Source organism: Rhinoderma darwinii, chromosome 12, assembly GCF_050947455.1.
Source record: "Rhinoderma darwinii isolate aRhiDar2 chromosome 12, aRhiDar2.hap1, whole genome shotgun sequence".
NCBI lineage: Eukaryota > Metazoa > Chordata > Amphibia > Anura > Rhinodermatidae > Rhinoderma > Rhinoderma darwinii.
Genome location: NC_134698.1, coordinates 50,326,833 through 50,344,808, shown reverse-complemented (window position 1 = coordinate 50,344,808; position 17,976 = coordinate 50,326,833). Strand labels below are relative to the sequence as shown.

The following is a 17,976-nucleotide window of genomic DNA, read 5'->3' as shown; positions in this document are numbered from 1 at the left end:
GCCGTCAAAAAATCGGTCGTGTGAATAGCCCCAATAGGGGTCTATTATTCCTAATGCAGCCAGGTGCCGGCCGATTTATGAACGGCCGGCGCCCGGCCGGGAAATACTGTCGTGTGAATGAGTCCTTAGACTTTGTTCACAGTGCAGATTTGATGCAGAATTTACATGTATTTTTTTAAGGCAAAACCAGGAACAGACCCTAAACAGAAGAAATATATAAAGGAAGGCCTTAAAGTGTGTCCTCTCCAGGATCCAAATCTAGTTTTGTTACAAAAATTTCATGCAAAATCCGGATCACATCTGCTCTGTGTGAACAAGGCCTTAAAAGGGTGTAAATCTCAAATTTTCTTAATTAGATGTATTTTAAAAATGACTACGGCTGAGTTCACACGGGGCAGATACGCTGCCTAAAAGCATGCAGCGTATCCACCCTGAGCCACAGGGAATTCCGGGTGAAAAATCGCACGAAACAGCGGTGCAGTTTTTCGCCAGGCATGTCCGCTTCGGAAAACCGCAGCACTTAGCCGGCCTGCTACCTGACGTTTTATCCCAGGAGAACACTGTAGCCTGTAATTGGCTGCAGAGGCCGTCACATGGGATTAAGTGTCATCCCAGGAGGTCGGCCCTCTGACGTCATCAAGGCCGGCCTCTTGGGATGACGGTTTATCCCATCTGGCTGCCGCTACAGCCTATGATTGGCTGCAGCTGTCACATGGTCTGAAACAATGTAGTCAACGCTATTGCTTCTGCCAAAACGACGGATCTGGTGCACAACAGAGACAAACGGAAACCACGGGCACCGGATCCGTCACGATTGAAATCAATGGTGATGGAAACGGAAACATCTGGTTTACGTTCGTGTCAGTTTGAACCTGTTCAGGGTCCCGTTCTGACGGAAATCGCAGACGGGACGTCAGAACGGGACCCCAATTTAGATGTGAACAGAGCCTTAGTGATGTTGCACAATAGATAAAAAGCCATTTTTGTATCGCCAATTCAGAGAGCCATAACTTATATTTTTCCTTCGATGTATCTGTACGAGGGCTTGTTTTTTGCAAGACAGGTTGTAGTTTTTATTAGTGCCATTCTGGAATACATATAATTTATTGACAAATTTTTTTCATTTTATTATGGGGGGGGGGGGGGGTGAAAAAACAGCAAATCCACCATGTTTATTTATTTTTTTACGCCAAGGTGTTTAAATAATATGTTAATGTTATTCTATGGGTCTTTACAATTTCTGCAGTACCAAATATGCATTTTTTTTTCTATGGTGGCTTATTTGTAAAAAATAAAACAATTTTTTATGGAAAAAGGAAAAAAATAAATTTATTTATTTCAGGGAGGTTTTATTTTTTTTAGGTAAAATGTTATTAAACTTGATTCTACTTTTTATTGTCCCCCTAGGGGACATGAAGCAGCGAACGCTTGCTATCATGCATAATCTGTTCATTAGATGCTAATGGCAGACCTGGGGGGTCTTTGCTAGGCCTTTGGCTGCCATTGTAACACATTGGTGCCCCACAATGTTGATGTGGATGACGATGGGTTGACAGAGGGAGTCCCCTCCCTCTGTGAAACACCTTACATGTCGCAATCGCTATTGACCGCGGTATCTAAGGGGTTAGAGGGGTTCTCCAGGATAGAAATAATATCCTCTGAATACTTTAACATGTAAATACAGATAAGTTTGCAATATACTTACATTTTCATTTAGTTTTCGATTGATGTAGCTCCATGCTGGTCATGTGATGCCTCCCACTTACAAATCTTCATGACACACAATTATGCATGGTGCCTCACAGGGGTGTAGCTATGGGTTTAGGACAGGGGAAAAAACACATCTGAGTGGGCCCCAAACCCAGTGGGCCCCCCAACGCATGTTTAGAGGAGCAATACGTAAACAGCATAGTTTGCTGTGCTACTATGTTTCTGTAAACTTCCATAGAAGTAAATTGGTGTCACGGAAACAGAGAAGCATAGAGAGCTGTGCTGTTTCCGTAACTGCTACACTGTTTGCATAACTTCCATTCACAGTTCATAGTGCCTCCCCACACAGTATAATACCCCCATAGTGCCCCCCACACAGTATATTGCCCCTATAGTACCCCACACAGTATAATGTCCCTATAGTTGCCCCCCCCCACACAGAATAATGTCCCCATAGTCGACCCCACATACTGCCCTACACAGTATAATGACCCTATAGCTGTCCCCACACAGGATAATGTTCCTATAGCTGCCCCCACTCAGTATAATACCCCCTTATTGCCCCCACACAGTATAATGCCAATATAGTGCCTCCCCACCCTGTATAATTAACCTATAACTGCACACAGACATTGGATAATGCCCCAATAGTTCATCCCCATACCCTATAATGCCCCTATAGCTGCCCCTACACAGTATAATGCCCATATAGCGGCCCCATGCACAGAATAATACCGCTATAGCTGCCCCCACACAGCTCCCTGCTCCAGCATTGGATTGAACTGTATTGAACTGTATCAATGTCTTGAGGATGCAGATACAGTTGAAACTGGGACATGTCATCATGACCCAGCCCGCCCCTGGGCCCCACCATCTCAGGGCCCCCCTGCCCCCGACTAGCTACGCCTCTGGTGCCTCAACTTAATTCCATGACATACATGTATATCGCGATGCGTTAAGGGATGGCTTCCGTGTGCCGTTGTTTCCACTGACCAAATAAATGAAATGGCCGATACTGTTCCGTCAAAAACGGACAGAAGTGGGAACTGTCCTATTTTTGTCGGAACGGCCAAACAGTTCCGTTAAAACAACGGAAGTGTGCATGGCCCCATAGAAATAAATGTGTCAGTGTGCTATAACTTTAAAAAACGGATAGCACACTGACGAAAATAACTGAAGTGGGCATGAGGCCTTATAGTTTGAAAATGATAGTAAAAAAATATGCTTTACTTTTCAGCTATTTTTTTCTGGTAATAATAGTTTTACCCTAAAGTAGACCTTTTATTTGTGATAGTCATTGTCTACCGTAAAATTTTTATATATTACATGTCTATTTTAAGGTAATTGGGTCGGGGCTAGCGTTACAATGATTGGCGTAGGGAAGGTTTTTTTTTTTGGGTGGGTATTTTATGTGCATTTATTATTTAGTTTATTTTTACTTTTCTTTTTTTATTATTATGGTCGGCCACTCAAAAGCTCAGAAAAGACCTTTGGGAACGTAATTTTATTTGTTCTTTTATACCCTTTTTTTCCACTGTAAATGCACAGCAGCCCCAGTTACGGGGAAATCGTCCCTCTTAGGGTATGTGCACACACACTAATTACGTCCGTAATTGACGGACGTATTTCGGCCGCAAGTCCCGGACCGAACACAGTGCAGGGAGCCGGGCTCCTAGCATCATAGTTATGTACGATGCTAGGAGTCCCTGCTACTCCGTGGAACTGCTGTCCCGTACTGAAAACATGATTACAGTACGGGACAGTTGTCCTGCAGAGAGGCAGGGACTCCTAGCATCGTACATAACTATGATGCTAGGAGCCCGGCTCCCTGCACTGTGTTCGGTCCTGGACTTGCGGCCGAAATACGTCCGTCAATTACGGACGTAATTAGTGTGTGTGCACATACCCTTATAGTGATTATTGTCACTAATAGGGCTGTGCTGGGTCTAGTTAAACCCAGCAGCAGCCACTCACTAACGCCATCCCAGCGTTCATGTGACCAGTCACATGATCACCAAGAAGCTGCCTCTATTCTATACACAGCGCTCATTGCGCTGTGTACAAGTGATCTGAGAAGACAGAAGCAGTGAAAACTGCTATCTTCTCTCCAGGGTCCCCGGCAGTCACTGAACGCCAGGCACCTGACATTCAGCTGCCCGATTGCTCAGGCAGCCAGCTAAACCCGCATCGTAGATGCACTATGGCGCAGGTTTTTAGTACCTCAACTGCCAGACATTTATTTACAGCTATATAGCTTTATCTGTGTTCAATGATAATACTAAGCACCCACCCCCCCTCATGAATAGTAGGTGTTGAGTGTGATTGTTCATCAGTATTTTGCACCTGTGTAACCTTTCTGCATGTAGCATTGTGCTTGTCTGCATCCTGCTGGGAGCTGGTGATTGAGCTTGCCCCCCTATCAGTAAGTATCATTTTTTTAAGTAAATATATGTCCCCTTTCTCTGTGGTGTGACGTATATACAGCCGGCAGTCGGGAACCAGTTAATACATTGATTTTACATAAAAAATATTACAGTAACCCTGGAAAGATCAACAAAATGAAAAAAATCTTCATATTACATTAAGACAACTAAATAAATGTTGTTTCTAGGTAATGGCAGGTTCTCACAGAATTGTAATGCGTTTACAATGAAAGAAAAGAATCCAGATTCCCAGTAATCACACAGAAAACCAGGGGATTTAAACAACCTTCTGTTCCTCATGCAGGGACTATAGACAATGTTATTAACTACATCTGCATCAGTCGTGCGGAGATTTATTTAAATATGCCTTGTGAGATTTCCATGTGCTAAAATGAGTGCGTCATTAACAAGTAGCATACTAGATATAGTTTTAATTGCCTCATTCATTTGCTCCATACTGTTCAGGCTTTACATTGCTGAATTAGTTTGCAAAATTAGCTCTTTCAACTAAATATTTTCTATTAATTAGGTTCTTTGGGTTATTATAAATAATGGTAATTGAAATAAGCATTACATGGGCTTATAGTTTGTCATATACATTGCACTTATACAGCCTCGAAGAGCAGATGTCAGGTACAGTGGATATACCGTACATTGTGCTGTGTTCATAAACAGCATGTGCAGGTCCAGGGATTCATACACAGAACTCTATGTGTACATGTTACCAATGGACGCCTGTGCAGGCCATATAGCTGCGGTCCCCACAAACTGATCTTGTTGCAGAGTATATATTATAATTTATGAGCATTTCTAGAATTCTCAATAGGATCACAAAAAAGTCTCAACTTGTTATTGTGACATTAGCAGAAAGTTCACATCACGGAAAATAACTTCACACGATGCAGATCTTTATGGATCTAGTGACTACCTGGAGATGCAGCTTGCTTTATCTTAGAGTTACAGTCACCTGCTGCAGCTACATGTTGTCTCATCAGAAACAATTCCTTTCGCATAGAAACTCATCATTTGGATCTTATAAAAAATGTAAGGAAAAAGATGATGCTGCTTTAAAATCTGCAGAGTAGGATAATATGCCTCATGCACATGGCCATACAATGGCTCTGTATAACCTCTGAGTTCTATGGAGCTGTAAAAGGGCACCGATACTTTTTTTTATGTGGAGCCCTACCGGACACAGGTTCAACTGTAAGCTCCTGGGCCCCAATTCAAAATCTGTAACAAGGCCCTTCACCTGTCATATGTTATTTATAATACCCGTGATTCTTCATGGAAGGCGTCGGAACTTGGGTGCGAATGCTACCCCTATTTCGACATCTCGGACTGTACATCTATATGCCTCAAAATTCATACAGAAACATGCAGGAGCTTTTTTTTCTGTCGGATTCCATGTGAATACAACAGGGGGAAAAAAGGTGGCATGCACCATCAAATGCTGTTTTATGGCAGTATAGTCTCCTAGAAAAATTGCTTCTAGAGAAGACTATCTCTGTCATATGGCGCCACACAAAGCACCATGTCTTTGTCATGTGCATGAGGCCTTAGCCTAAATGGAAGTGTTCACGCATTCTATTCACGTCTAGCATGTCATGTGGGAGAGGCAAGGCTAGTAGAGCACAAATAAAGGGAATACAATGCAGTACATAAGTGCTGCAGTGCATTGCAGAAGCAATCTAACGATCGCATAGTAAAGTCCCTTAGAGAGAATAGAAAAAAATTAAAAATTAAATATGTTTAATAGCATTTTAAAAATAATAAAAATAACAAAAAGTTTGAAAAAAAATATTTTTCCTATTTTTTCACAAAATATTACTCAAGCAATAAAAATGTAAACATAATGGGTGTTGCCGCAATTGTAAAAGCCTAAACTAGTAAAATATGAAAATATTTAATCCGCCAGGTGAACGCCATAGGAAAATAAATTCACAGTGCAAGCCTTGCTGGTTTTTTTTGTCCGCTTGCTTCCTCTAAAAAAAAAAATGGAATAAAAAGTGATCAAAGAGTCCTATGTACCCCAAAATGGTACTAATATAATTCACAGCTTGCCCCACAAAAAAATAAGCCCTCACACTGCTCCATTGACGGAAAAATAAAAAAAAGTTATGGCTCTCAGAATATGGGGACACAAAGCAATTTTTTTTGTAAACAAATTCTGATTTCTTTGTTTTAAGAAGTACATAATGAGAAAAACAATACAAATCTGGTATTGCTATAAATCACAGATCCCCCTCCTCTCCCTGCATGCTGCCAGCACCTCCATCACTGCCCCCTCTTCTCGTCCACACAGGCTGAAGTGAGAGTCACAAGTACAGTATGGGCAGCTCCCACTTCAATCTGTTGTAGCTCAGGCTAGATCGCTTTCTATGTACTCTGGTATCTCCGGCAGTCCCATAGACAGTGAATGGAGCTGTGGCCAACAATGCACATTACCGTTCATTCACATAGGGGACTCAAGGAAATTTGATCTCGTGATTGGTGGGGTACCCAGCGGATAGACCCCCATCAATCAGACATTTATCACTTATCCTATGGAGTTGGAAAAACCTTTTAACACTATTCTAAGGAGAGCTGCTTTCCTGTATAATTTTTAATCAAAACTTGAAATATATTCTATGAAAAAGGCTACGGTACACATTCAATGGACATCGGATTTAAGGGGGGAAATACTTTTACTTATTACCTAAAATGATTAACACTATTCATAGTTACATTTTTGTGCTATAATTAGCCACAGCACATGCTTAAAATCATTGCGTCATATCATTTGCTCACAAAATTTCCTTACAGAGCAATAGCATTAACAGATGCAGCAGCAGGAAGTCTTTTATCTGTAAGATGGGCCATATCAATGCCCTGTCATAATGGATCTCGTCACAGTCTCTTAAGCTGTGATAATGTTAACGTCTAGCATTTCATTCAGACTCGGAAAACACCTTAACGCCCTCGAACGTGAATGGAAATAAAAGGCTTTATAAAATAATCTCAGTGTACTAATCAAACATTGGCTTTGTTTTTGCTTTGTGTATTAAAGAGAGGCTTGTCAACAGAAACGTATCAAACTAGTAACAGGGTAATATAGAATGGACTAATCTGAATCACACGGGTGCCTCCTTTGCAGAGAAAATTGTTTTATTTAGTATATGCAAATTAGCATTTTGGAGCAACAATGGCGTCACCATTGCTCCAAAATGCTACGTCTTCTTTCATTGATTGACAGGGGCCAGGCAGTGTAATAGGCGAGTTCACGCCTGACCCCCGTGGTCTCCTGAACGCGCGTGGCACTGCTTCATAATTGGCGCATGCGCAGTACATCCTTGATGTTTCACCGGTCTAATTGTCAGCACCGTGCATGCGCCAATTACCACAGGGAGGCACCGTAGGGCATTCTTGCACAGTGAGACCATGTTTCTTATCCTTGGACCATGTTACTGGACTCAGTGACACATTAGCATTCGATGCTTGTTGATTCCAACTACCATACAACTCTTTCTAAAAACCCAAAATATATGGATATAGTTTAAACTAAACTAAGTCTAGTGATAAAATGAAGTTCCACTTCTAAGCAGCATTCGACCAAAACCAGAGGCATAAAAACCATGAAAATCAAGATGGGATTTGTAGTCCAAGACAGTAGTGCTAAACTACAGTATAGGTGATAGGAAAAATCAAACTGATCCACTAGAATGGGACTCCATTGCAGTACCAGGTACAGCCGCCTATACAAACCAGTCACTGTGCATGTGTAAACAACGAAGAGATGTGGTACTCGCAGAGGTTAGACCTCCATTGTCCTAGAATACAACTTTAAAACAATAATATATACATAAGGCCTGATTTACACGAGCGTGTGCATTTTGCGCACGCAAAAAACGCGGCGTTTTGCATGCGCAAAAGGCACTTAACAGCTGAGTGTGTCATCAGTGTATGATGCGCGGCTGCGAGATTTTCACTCCGTTTGGATGTTTGTAAACAGAAAAGCACGTGGTGCTTTTCTGTTTACATTCAGAGAATGACAGCTGTTGATCGAACCACGCAGTTCGCACGGAAGCGCTTCCGTGCGACCTGCGTGGTTTTCACGCACCCATTGACTTCAATGGGTGCGTGATGCGCAAAAAACGCAGATATATAGAACATGTCGTGAGTTTTACGCAACAGACGCTGCGCAAAACTCACGGACTGTCTGCACTGCCCCATAGCCTAATATAGGTGCGTATGACACGCGTGAAAAGCATGCGCGTATATTACGCTCGTCTAAATGATTCCTAACACCTACTAAGATAGTTGGGCTAATACATACATATAGCAACTCAAGTGAACTGTGTGACGTACGAATATGAACACCTATATAAGAAATCACACATGAACAATTTCTATCAAAAAATCGGCAAAATTTTATTGAAAGACAAAATCGTTAAAAACGAGTACGTTGGCAGTAACATTACCCATAGAAAAAGGATCCCCACATTGGTCGGGTCCCACAGCCTCTATAGTAAAGTGCAAATAGTGCATGTAGAAACTGGTACATAAATCATGCAGTTAATATGGACAGAAACCATCCAAGATAGAATAGTATAATAAAAAAACAGACAGCAAAAAAAGTTCAATTTAAACAGGCATACAGACCAGAGCTATGGGGGGGGGGGGGGGGGAATCAACCCAAAGCTCTGGTCTGTATGCCTCTTTAAATTGTACCGTTTGCATTTGCACTTTACTATAGAGGCTGTGGGACCCGATCTACGCGGGGATCCTTTTTCTATGTGTAATGTTACTGCCAATGTTCTTGTTTTTAATGATTTTGTCTTTCAATAAAATATTGTCTATTTTTCACTAGAAATCGTTCATGTGTGATTTCTTATATAGGTGTTAATAATCTATACATGTAACAAACTGGAAACATAAAATCGCTATAATCACTTTCAAAATTAGCAAAATGCTACACCTGTTCTCTCTGGGCATTCATTTTAATTTAAAAAAGTCATCCAAACTTTTTTCCATCCTTAAATGAAGATTTTTGACATCTTTTACAGGGCAACGCTAACAGACATCATCTATCACAGTAAAGACAAAAGCATGTAAAATATGTCAAGTGAATTGCAACGGGTGATTGTTAATCTTTATATATAAAAAAAATAAAATCACAATAAAATAAAGTTAACGTAAATGAAAACTCTAGAAATAAAATTTCATCAAGAAGCCCTAGTGCAACTAGGTAAACAGTCTAGATCTCTTTTGTGGAGCTGGAGCACGTCACACGCTATAGCAAGGAAGGCCTGGGGATGCGTGTTGATATGTGCCACAATGCAGGCGACCCTTGGAGGAAAAAAAGCCATCAGTTCCCGAAACTAGAGTGTGGTTTGTGAGGTGTTACTGTTTTATATGTGGTGTTGTGGTAGTAGAACATGTGGCTTTCCTGCCAGAGTGTTACTTTAAGCTTCAGTCTACATTATCTTTCCTTCCCACGAATGTGGGCCATGCACGAACCTTGATATAATCAAATTTTCCACATTATAGTAACTAATTATTGGTTTATATACAAATACGGATTGGAAGCACTTTTAAACTGGTAAAATAATGGTAGTGTAATGGTTTCAGTCAGCTTGATCAATCCCACAGAAATTGCTAAAACTTGATATTCTCGATGGGATTATATGAAAAATCTCTGACTGCAATAACGCCTGCATGGACCCTGTAAGGCGGCACCTGGAGTATTTATAAGCATTGCTTCTCTATTATATGTCATGCAATATAGCACGTCACTCTTTTTTTCTCACAGATGCCTATCAGAGGCACACAGAGGAACAGTATATGACCCTTGGAGGCTATGGGCGCCATATTATGGATCCATACAATGCTGATGTGTAATACAACTGTGTGCATGAGACCTAAATCTAACAACTAGCTTTATCTTTATCGCTTACTATGTTTTTCAAAGAACCATGTGCCACACTTTCATCCGACACAGAACGGATTAGGATTGTATCCCTGTGACTACTACAGCTTTTATCCCATGAAAAGGTAGTTTGTGAAAGCAGCACAGTCAAATGAACTATTGTGGATGATGAAGACTTAATGATCATTGAAGTGCAGGCTCAGCAGGCCTCACATAGGAGTGACATAGCTTGAAACGCAGCATTTTCCTTTAACAATGTGTATGCCATGTTGCTCCATTAGCCAAGGAAAATGACTGAAGAGAAGAAAAAAAACGGACCAAAGTAGTATATTTATAGTTTTTATGTCTGGACTCATTTCTGGTAATGACCATGTAAATTCAGGGACACCACCTAAAAGGCATTGGCCCACATTTACTAACACAGGCATATGCAATGCCAGTCGAAGGCCGGGATCACACACACAGTTTCTTTTAGCCAAACACGGAAGTGGAAACAAAAGAAAGGAGATGCATCAGTCTTCTGGTCCGTCATTGCATGATGGACACTAACAGTGCCAGACTAAACCCATTGACATTAATGGGTCCAATTGGGTTTACATCAGAGTGTTCGTCGTTTTACTGGAAGAAATAGTGCAGCACGATGCACTATTTCTTCCGCTGTTTTTGACCAGTTCGGCAAATGAAGCTCCTAACAGGGCCTCCAACGCAGATGTGAACCTAGCCTAATACGCTGTTTTTGTCTATTGGTAAACTGACATTTATTAAAATTTGTGTAGTCGCTTAATAATGAGTCAATTATTATACTTTTGCAGCTATTTTGTTGTCAACTTTATGCATGACTATTTGAACCCAATAAAATACTATTTATTTTTTTTTAAAAAGAGGTGTCCGAGAGAGTAAGTAAAACATACTGGCTGCAGGAAATGTGATAAAATAACAAACTAAACATAACTCGCCAATTAAATCCGATGCTGCTCGTGTGCAGATGCTCTGGTGGTCACAAGCCAGTCTCTGTTGACTTGTCCTGCAGTAATGACATGTGAATCATGGACGTGACCACTCCGCTGCAGCCACGTCATTAGGCCCCCAGACTACCATGACAATTATCAACACCTCACAATCACGTCGCAGGGGGCGATGAAGTAACAGGGGGCATCTTTCTAATAGCAGAGATATCGTGGTAACTATTGACCGCGGCATCTAAGTGGTTAAATAGTGTTCATGTGATGTGTTGACTGAAATATACAGCTGATAGCCTATGAGCCTACTGCTTACTCCCCCCACTGACTATGACGTACAGTTATATTAAATGTCGTTAAGGGGTTAATATTCTTTTTATAATCAGGTAAAGGAAGTCGTTGTCGCAATTTGTGCCAAATTTATTTATATAGTAAATGTGGCCATTTATCTCAAACTGGCCATACACACAAGGGTGTAATTATATGAGACTTTGTTTTGCAGTTGAATTCATTTTTTTTTTGCCGTAATCATGGCAAAACTGAAGCGTTTGTTTTTCTTAACTAAAATTTATGTGCTTTGAAAAATAAATCCTTAGAGTCACTTCACACGTTGCGTAAATACTGCAGATTTTTCGCAACGGAATTTGTTGCGGAAAATCCGCAGCAAATATAGTAGCAGCAAAGTGGATGAGATAAAACAAATCTCATCCACACGCTGCATAAATACTTAGCGGAAAAAAACGCTCAGAAATTGACCTGCGGTGCAGAGTTTTATTCCGCAGAATGTCAATTGTATTTACGTAAACGCTGCTTATTTGTTGCAGGATTTCCCCATTCAATGGGGAGGTAAATCCCGCCTCAAATAGTTGTTGCGTTTTTTGCGGCGGGTTCGCAGCGATGCCCACCAGAAAAAACGCAACGCAGAAAATAAAAAACATATTATACTCACCTAGGAATCTGTGTTTTATCCTCCTGGGATGACGCTTCATCCCATGTGACCGCCGCTGCAGCCAATCACAGGCTGTAACGGCGGTCACATGGATAAACTGTCATCCCAGGAGGCTTGGATGACGTCATAGGGCCGGCCTCCTCGGATGATGCTTCATCCCATGTGACCGCCGCTACAGCCAATCACATGCTGCAGCTGTCTCCTGGGAGGAGATGTCATCCCAGGAAGCCAGGCTGCTAGCAGGCCGGCTAAGTGCTGCAGTTTTTTGCAGCAGACATTCTGGGCGAAAAACCGCACCACAGTTTGGTGCGTTTTTTTGCCCGGATTTCACTGCAGTATACAGGGTGGATACGCTGCGTGCTTTTACGCAGCGTATCCGCCCATGTGAACTTAGCCTTAGGCTACTTTCACACCAGTATTTTGGTCAGTATTTGTAAGCCAATACTAGTAGTAAAACACAGAAGAGGTACAAATCTTTCCATCATACTTTCTGTGTAGGTTCCACTCCTAGTTTTGGCTTCAAAATACAGGCTATAATACTGCCGTGTGAAAGTGGCCTTCAATAAAGTCAGCTGAATGCTTGTCTTACTGGCATCTATCTTTCCGGATTCCACCTTACAAGCAAACATGCATGTTTATTTCACTGAGGAGAGGGTAGTAAGACACTGCCATCAGGGGACCGCAAAAATTGGAGGTTTGACTGACTAATCTAATAAGTATGGTCAGCGTAAAGATGTCCAATGGTGCCATTTTGAAGTCTGGAGTTTTGCTTTTTAATTGTGTAGTTGAGCCGGTGGTGCCCAAAAACCAGAGGCATAAGTAAAAATCAAAGAGTCCCATAGCAAAACTCAGAAAAGACCCCATAAATTTGCTAAAGCACGTAAGGGTTCATGAACATGGCCGTATTTCAACGCCATACAAGCTAAGAGCTGTGGTTATGAAGCCATATAGTTTCTCTGTATGCCTCTAAAGTCATGACATTCTAGGTCGGATGCAACATTAGATATTAGGACGTATTCGAAGGCGTTGTTTTTGTCGCAGGTTTTTTGCTGCGATTTTCGAATCTTGTAAATACACTTTCACAGAGACACCTCTGGCCAGAAGCAGTGGCATAGATTGCTATATGGTATGTACACCACTGTCAATTACAATTCCTTCCTCCATAGGAATATATATAACTGGCTGGAAGAAATTTATTTATTGTGGGATAACAATAATGCTGCAAAAATATCTGATGGATGCTCTAAAACTGCAAAAAACCAACTCAACAGTCACTAATGCATGGACAGTCATATACCAGCACTACCTCCCCTTTGCTTTGACTCAAGCGTGACAGATTGGCTTGATGCTTTATTGACAATAGCGAATATATTACATTAAAAACTGTTCAGGCAGATAACATACAAGAACTTATGGGGATGTTAGACAAATATCCTCTTGTATCACATTTAAAACCCAAAGATTATAGATCAGGTTACAACAGATTTGCTGTTTTAAAGAAACATCTGGCTATGATAGACATTAACTGACAAAATCTGAGGTAACCAGACCCATGTGCGCACATACATAACAGAGCCGGGAAACGTATTCGCATCATACACACTTCATTAAAGGGACTAATCATCTTGTAACAGTTGTATATAAAAGTGTGATTTAAAGGGCCAGTATACCTAAATACTACAGCCTATAAAAGTTAAGTATAGAAGACAAGCTACTAATGTTTAATAACATTTTCTGGAAAATGTTGATGAAGGTTCTCAGAAATATATATTTGCGAGGTAAAGCAGTGATTAGAGAAACACAAATTTCACTGGACTTCTTGTCTGCAATCCCATTGAAGAACACTCCAGTCAGCCTCTCCCCAGCCTGAAATGGCAGCTTACAAACAACAATAGATTGCATTCAGCTACACAACCAATGGAGATCACATAGATTTTAGGCTTTAGTGTATCTTTAAGACCCATTCGCACACCTTATATTGCGGAACTGACAGCTCCTAGTTTTTCAGGGGTTAAGGACATCATCCATAACAATGCCATCTAGTGACATGATGTGTGCGTGCTTTGTAGGGAAGGGAAACATCTCTCTGCAGAGCCGCAGACAACACATCTCTCAGCTCTGCAGAAATGGCCAATGATGTCTGAATTTTCTTTCCTTCGAAGAAATATCTGACTGCAGTAAATAATTATCTCGAGTGATCATTACAAATGCATCTCCTCAGCTTTAACCTCTAATTCACATTTCTTTCCAAGCAAGGGAAAAAAAAAAAAAAAAGATTCCTCAGAGTCTTGAGGAAAGGTCATGTGCCTTGTGCGGTGTGGATATTAGATATTATTAGACAGGGTTCCCTCATCTGCTTCCAAACTATGTGAGACCGGTAGAGCAGCAGCTGCTACATATGTAACTGCGGTACAGCAAAATAATAATAAAAGAGCAAAGCTCCCACATCCTCTGTGCCACAGGACTAGAAGCCACACATTTGTGAATAGAATAAATTCATAGCATAAAGTTCAGGGGTTGCTGCCTTGTCAGGCACTGCTATGAAACAGCAGCAGTAGTAATAATAATAATAATAATAATAATAATCATCTTTATACCACACGTTTACAATCAGGAGAAGCAGTAAACATACAAAATGACAACTATTGAAAAACAGACATCTACTAACAGTAACAAAAGGGAGAGAGCACCCTGTCCTGCAGAGCTTACAATCTACAACCCAAGATTGGCAGCTGCACCGGTTCTTTGCTTAGCCCAGGTTCAGACTTTTATCTCCTAAGACGTCTGCAGTGCATAATGTGTCAAGACTAAGGGATGGATATATCACAGGGGCTTACACATGTGTTGGGAATATACACAGATATTCCATACAATGGCTGCTGGCTGCAAAAACCTAAACCGTGCAATGGTACTCACAGTGCGGAGGAATTGTATCTCATCCTCCACTTCGCCCCCTTCAGCCATGGCTCTTGAGGAGTCAGCTCTGCTAAGACTATGCTTGCCTCCACTGATGGCTCAGCGTGCTGTGCAGCTCTTCTCCTAGCAATATTAGCATACAGCTAATCCACCGCCATATAGGGAGCAGCAGAGCTACCGTGTACTAACTCTGCTGCACTGCAGACTGTCAACCCCCTCACTGCCAGCAGCACAATCACACTCCCAGACATCACCACATTGATCATATATCACAGGCTGCCTATATATAAGCAGGCATGTAAATACTTCCCTATACATTTATATAGGCATATGTATGTTACAAGCTCATGGTGATTATTGTTCAACGGTGGAGATGAGCAAATGCTTAAAAAGTCCCTTTTTAATTGATCTTGCAAAATGCTTAACAGACCGATTGACTGCCAATCTGAAACCTGGCAAATCTATTCTACCATTCCCGGGATTGCACTGTTCATATTTAATCTATTTTGAATCATCCCGGTGATGTAATAACCTCAGAACCTTGTGTGATTCCTGGTACATGACAAACACAACTACAACATCATACTGCGATTAGACCATTTTCAGGTACGGTATTGCGGAGACTTGAAGAGAACATGTTTGCAAGTAGCGTCTGTCTATGAAATCATTACGTTCCGCTCTGCAGAGCTGTGATGCACTGCGATATGCTGTAATATTTTTTTTATTACTGCTTTCCCATTGGGTTGGCTCTTTAATATATATAATCAATGCTCTAGATGCAGGTCACATCTGAATCCAAAGCTCTGGCCATGGCTAGCTCTTTTTTTTTCTCTTTTTTTTATGAGATGTAGGACAGCCTTCTACAGGGTATAGATACTGCTGAGCTTAGGACAACAATCAATCATTTGAGTATGAAGAGATAAAATCTTTGCCACTGCAGTTTTCTGTAACCCTACATCTAGTCTAGTCGTACTAATTGTTATATGATAGCAAAGGAACCAACGTGCCCTATAGACATGACGGATTGAACACAGTCAAGTGAAATCCTTTGAATTATTAGCAGAACTTATCAGACATGATTGTAATGGAAACAAGTAATTGGCATTCCGACAATGATAATTCACTGTGAGACACGTCAGAATGTATGGCGTTCCAGCACAAGATAAAACATCATCAATTATTGAGATCATTCGGTTTATGGGGCATATGGTTAATTTAGTCAACCCTAAGGCCTTATGCACATGGCCGTGCCTGCACAAAGTATGGGAGCACAGCCCGTAAAATACGAAAAATAGGACATGTTCCATAATTCCAGGCACAGTTCTACGACACGGACACCTATCCGTAGCGATACTGAAAGGTGTGCACGGCCAATAGAACTGAATGGGTCCGTAATTGCGGACCGAGATTTTTTTTACGGTCGTGTGCATGGGGCCTTAAGAGGCTTTTCGTCCATTTGTGAACAGCGCCTCAAGGAGCATGCCCCCAAAAAGAAAAAATAACCTTGATGAGAAAATCAATGATCATCATTATGTGATGTGTTCTTTTGTCGGGTTGTTATTACTACTTTTTGTAGTAAAATGGTACCTGCGTTTTGTATGCTAATTTTTTTTGGTGTTTTTTTTTTGTTTTTAATGTCACAACATTTTATTACCTGGGCCTTTTTTATGTGGTATTTTTCACAGTGCAAATCATGTGATTACAAGATCATCTGTTTCAAGGATTCATCTATGCAACACATGATTTATTCTGGAAAAAATGACACGAAACAACGCAATACACATTGACATATGCTTTTTTGATGAGGCAAAAAAAATAAATACCTATCGGGGTCAATGGGAGAAAAACCCTACTTATTGCTTGAAAAAAAATTACAAACTCAGCCTTTCTTCAAATTTGCAAAAGCCTCACCGTGCCAAAAAACGCAAGACAAAATAAAAAAAAAAGCCAGTTAAAAAAACATGTTTGTAATGTGTTTTATATTTCACCATTGACTTCAGGCTAACTATTGGCAGCAGTGTTTTTTCTCAGCAAAAAAACGCTGCAGAAAATGGACCGACACCACAAAAGACATGGCTTTTCTCCTAAAACCGCTGGATGTGAAGCCACGCTTTCTTAGTAGTAATAATTTCTGAGGAAGCAAGTTGTCAACTAATCTGGGTGCCATTAAATATCACACAGAGGTTGTGAAACTAGCTTTCCTAGACCACTGAAAGTTTAAAAAAAAAAAAAATTATGGTCTATCTTTTAAATAGACCATCAATTCATGATTGTGGGGTTCCGAACCCTGGGACTCCAACCGATCAGCAGAGCAAAGGGACCCACTCATCCCCATTCTTTTAAAGGGACTATCCGGCCAAAACGAAAAACTTTCCTATATGTACCATTCTGGTATTCCATGTGTCAGTCTCTCACCTGTTATTTTTCTCGCTGCTTCTATCCCTATATATCAGACTGGGATGGTTGCTTAGCAGCAGGGTGAGTTCGGCTCGGTGACGCTTTCTCTACTTGAGTCTATGGAGATCTATGTGTCACCCATCACAGGCTTCAGCAGTTCCTGTACCACACTAATTTTTTTTACAGGGTGGGAAAGAAACTTATATCATCAGCTACCACTGATACTCACCTAAAGAGAGAAAAAGGATACACAGCGCCACATGGTTCAAGATAATCCTGGTTGGTAAGAGGAATACAATGCAAGGAGATGCAGTTACGTTCACCTATGGAAGTTGTACAATTCAGGTACAATACTGATGTAAGCAAGTAGTAATAAAATCAGCTGCAGCTCTCCAATCCAGAAACCGGTACCATGAACACGGTACCGCAACAAGATAGCAATTAAAATAAAATAAATGGATAAAATGGAAAGTGCTACTGTTGGTGGTTCCTGTCACACAGGTATAATGTAGAAGAACATAGTACATCCTCCCTTTCTGTATACTTTCTCAGCTTATTTAGGAGAATATAGAGAAAATGATAATTTCAGTGTCCCCCATGGTATGGTCTTTAGCTGATCATGTGATGCTGTGCCGAAGCATCATTGGATTGATAGCAAAGCAGAGAGGAGGAGTAAGCTGGAGAAATCTAAGAATCAAGATGGAGGCTTTTTTA

General features: G+C 40.9%; 1 protein-coding gene across 4 annotated transcripts in view; it reads right to left on the bottom strand.

Moving 5' to 3' along the window:
* RYR3 (ryanodine receptor 3) overlaps positions 1-15,045 on the bottom strand; it is a 658,838-nt gene extending 643,793 nt beyond the window's left edge. For all 4 annotated transcript variants that reach the window (XM_075844915.1, XM_075844916.1, XM_075844917.1 and 1 more), the window contains exon 1: positions 14,866-15,045. In XM_075844915.1, coding sequence (XP_075701030.1) covers positions 14,866-14,913 — 48 coding nt within the window. In that variant the 5' untranslated portion in view covers positions 14,914-15,045. The remainder of the gene's footprint in view (positions 1-14,865) is intronic.
* Between the last annotated feature and the right edge of the window lie 2,931 nt (positions 15,046-17,976).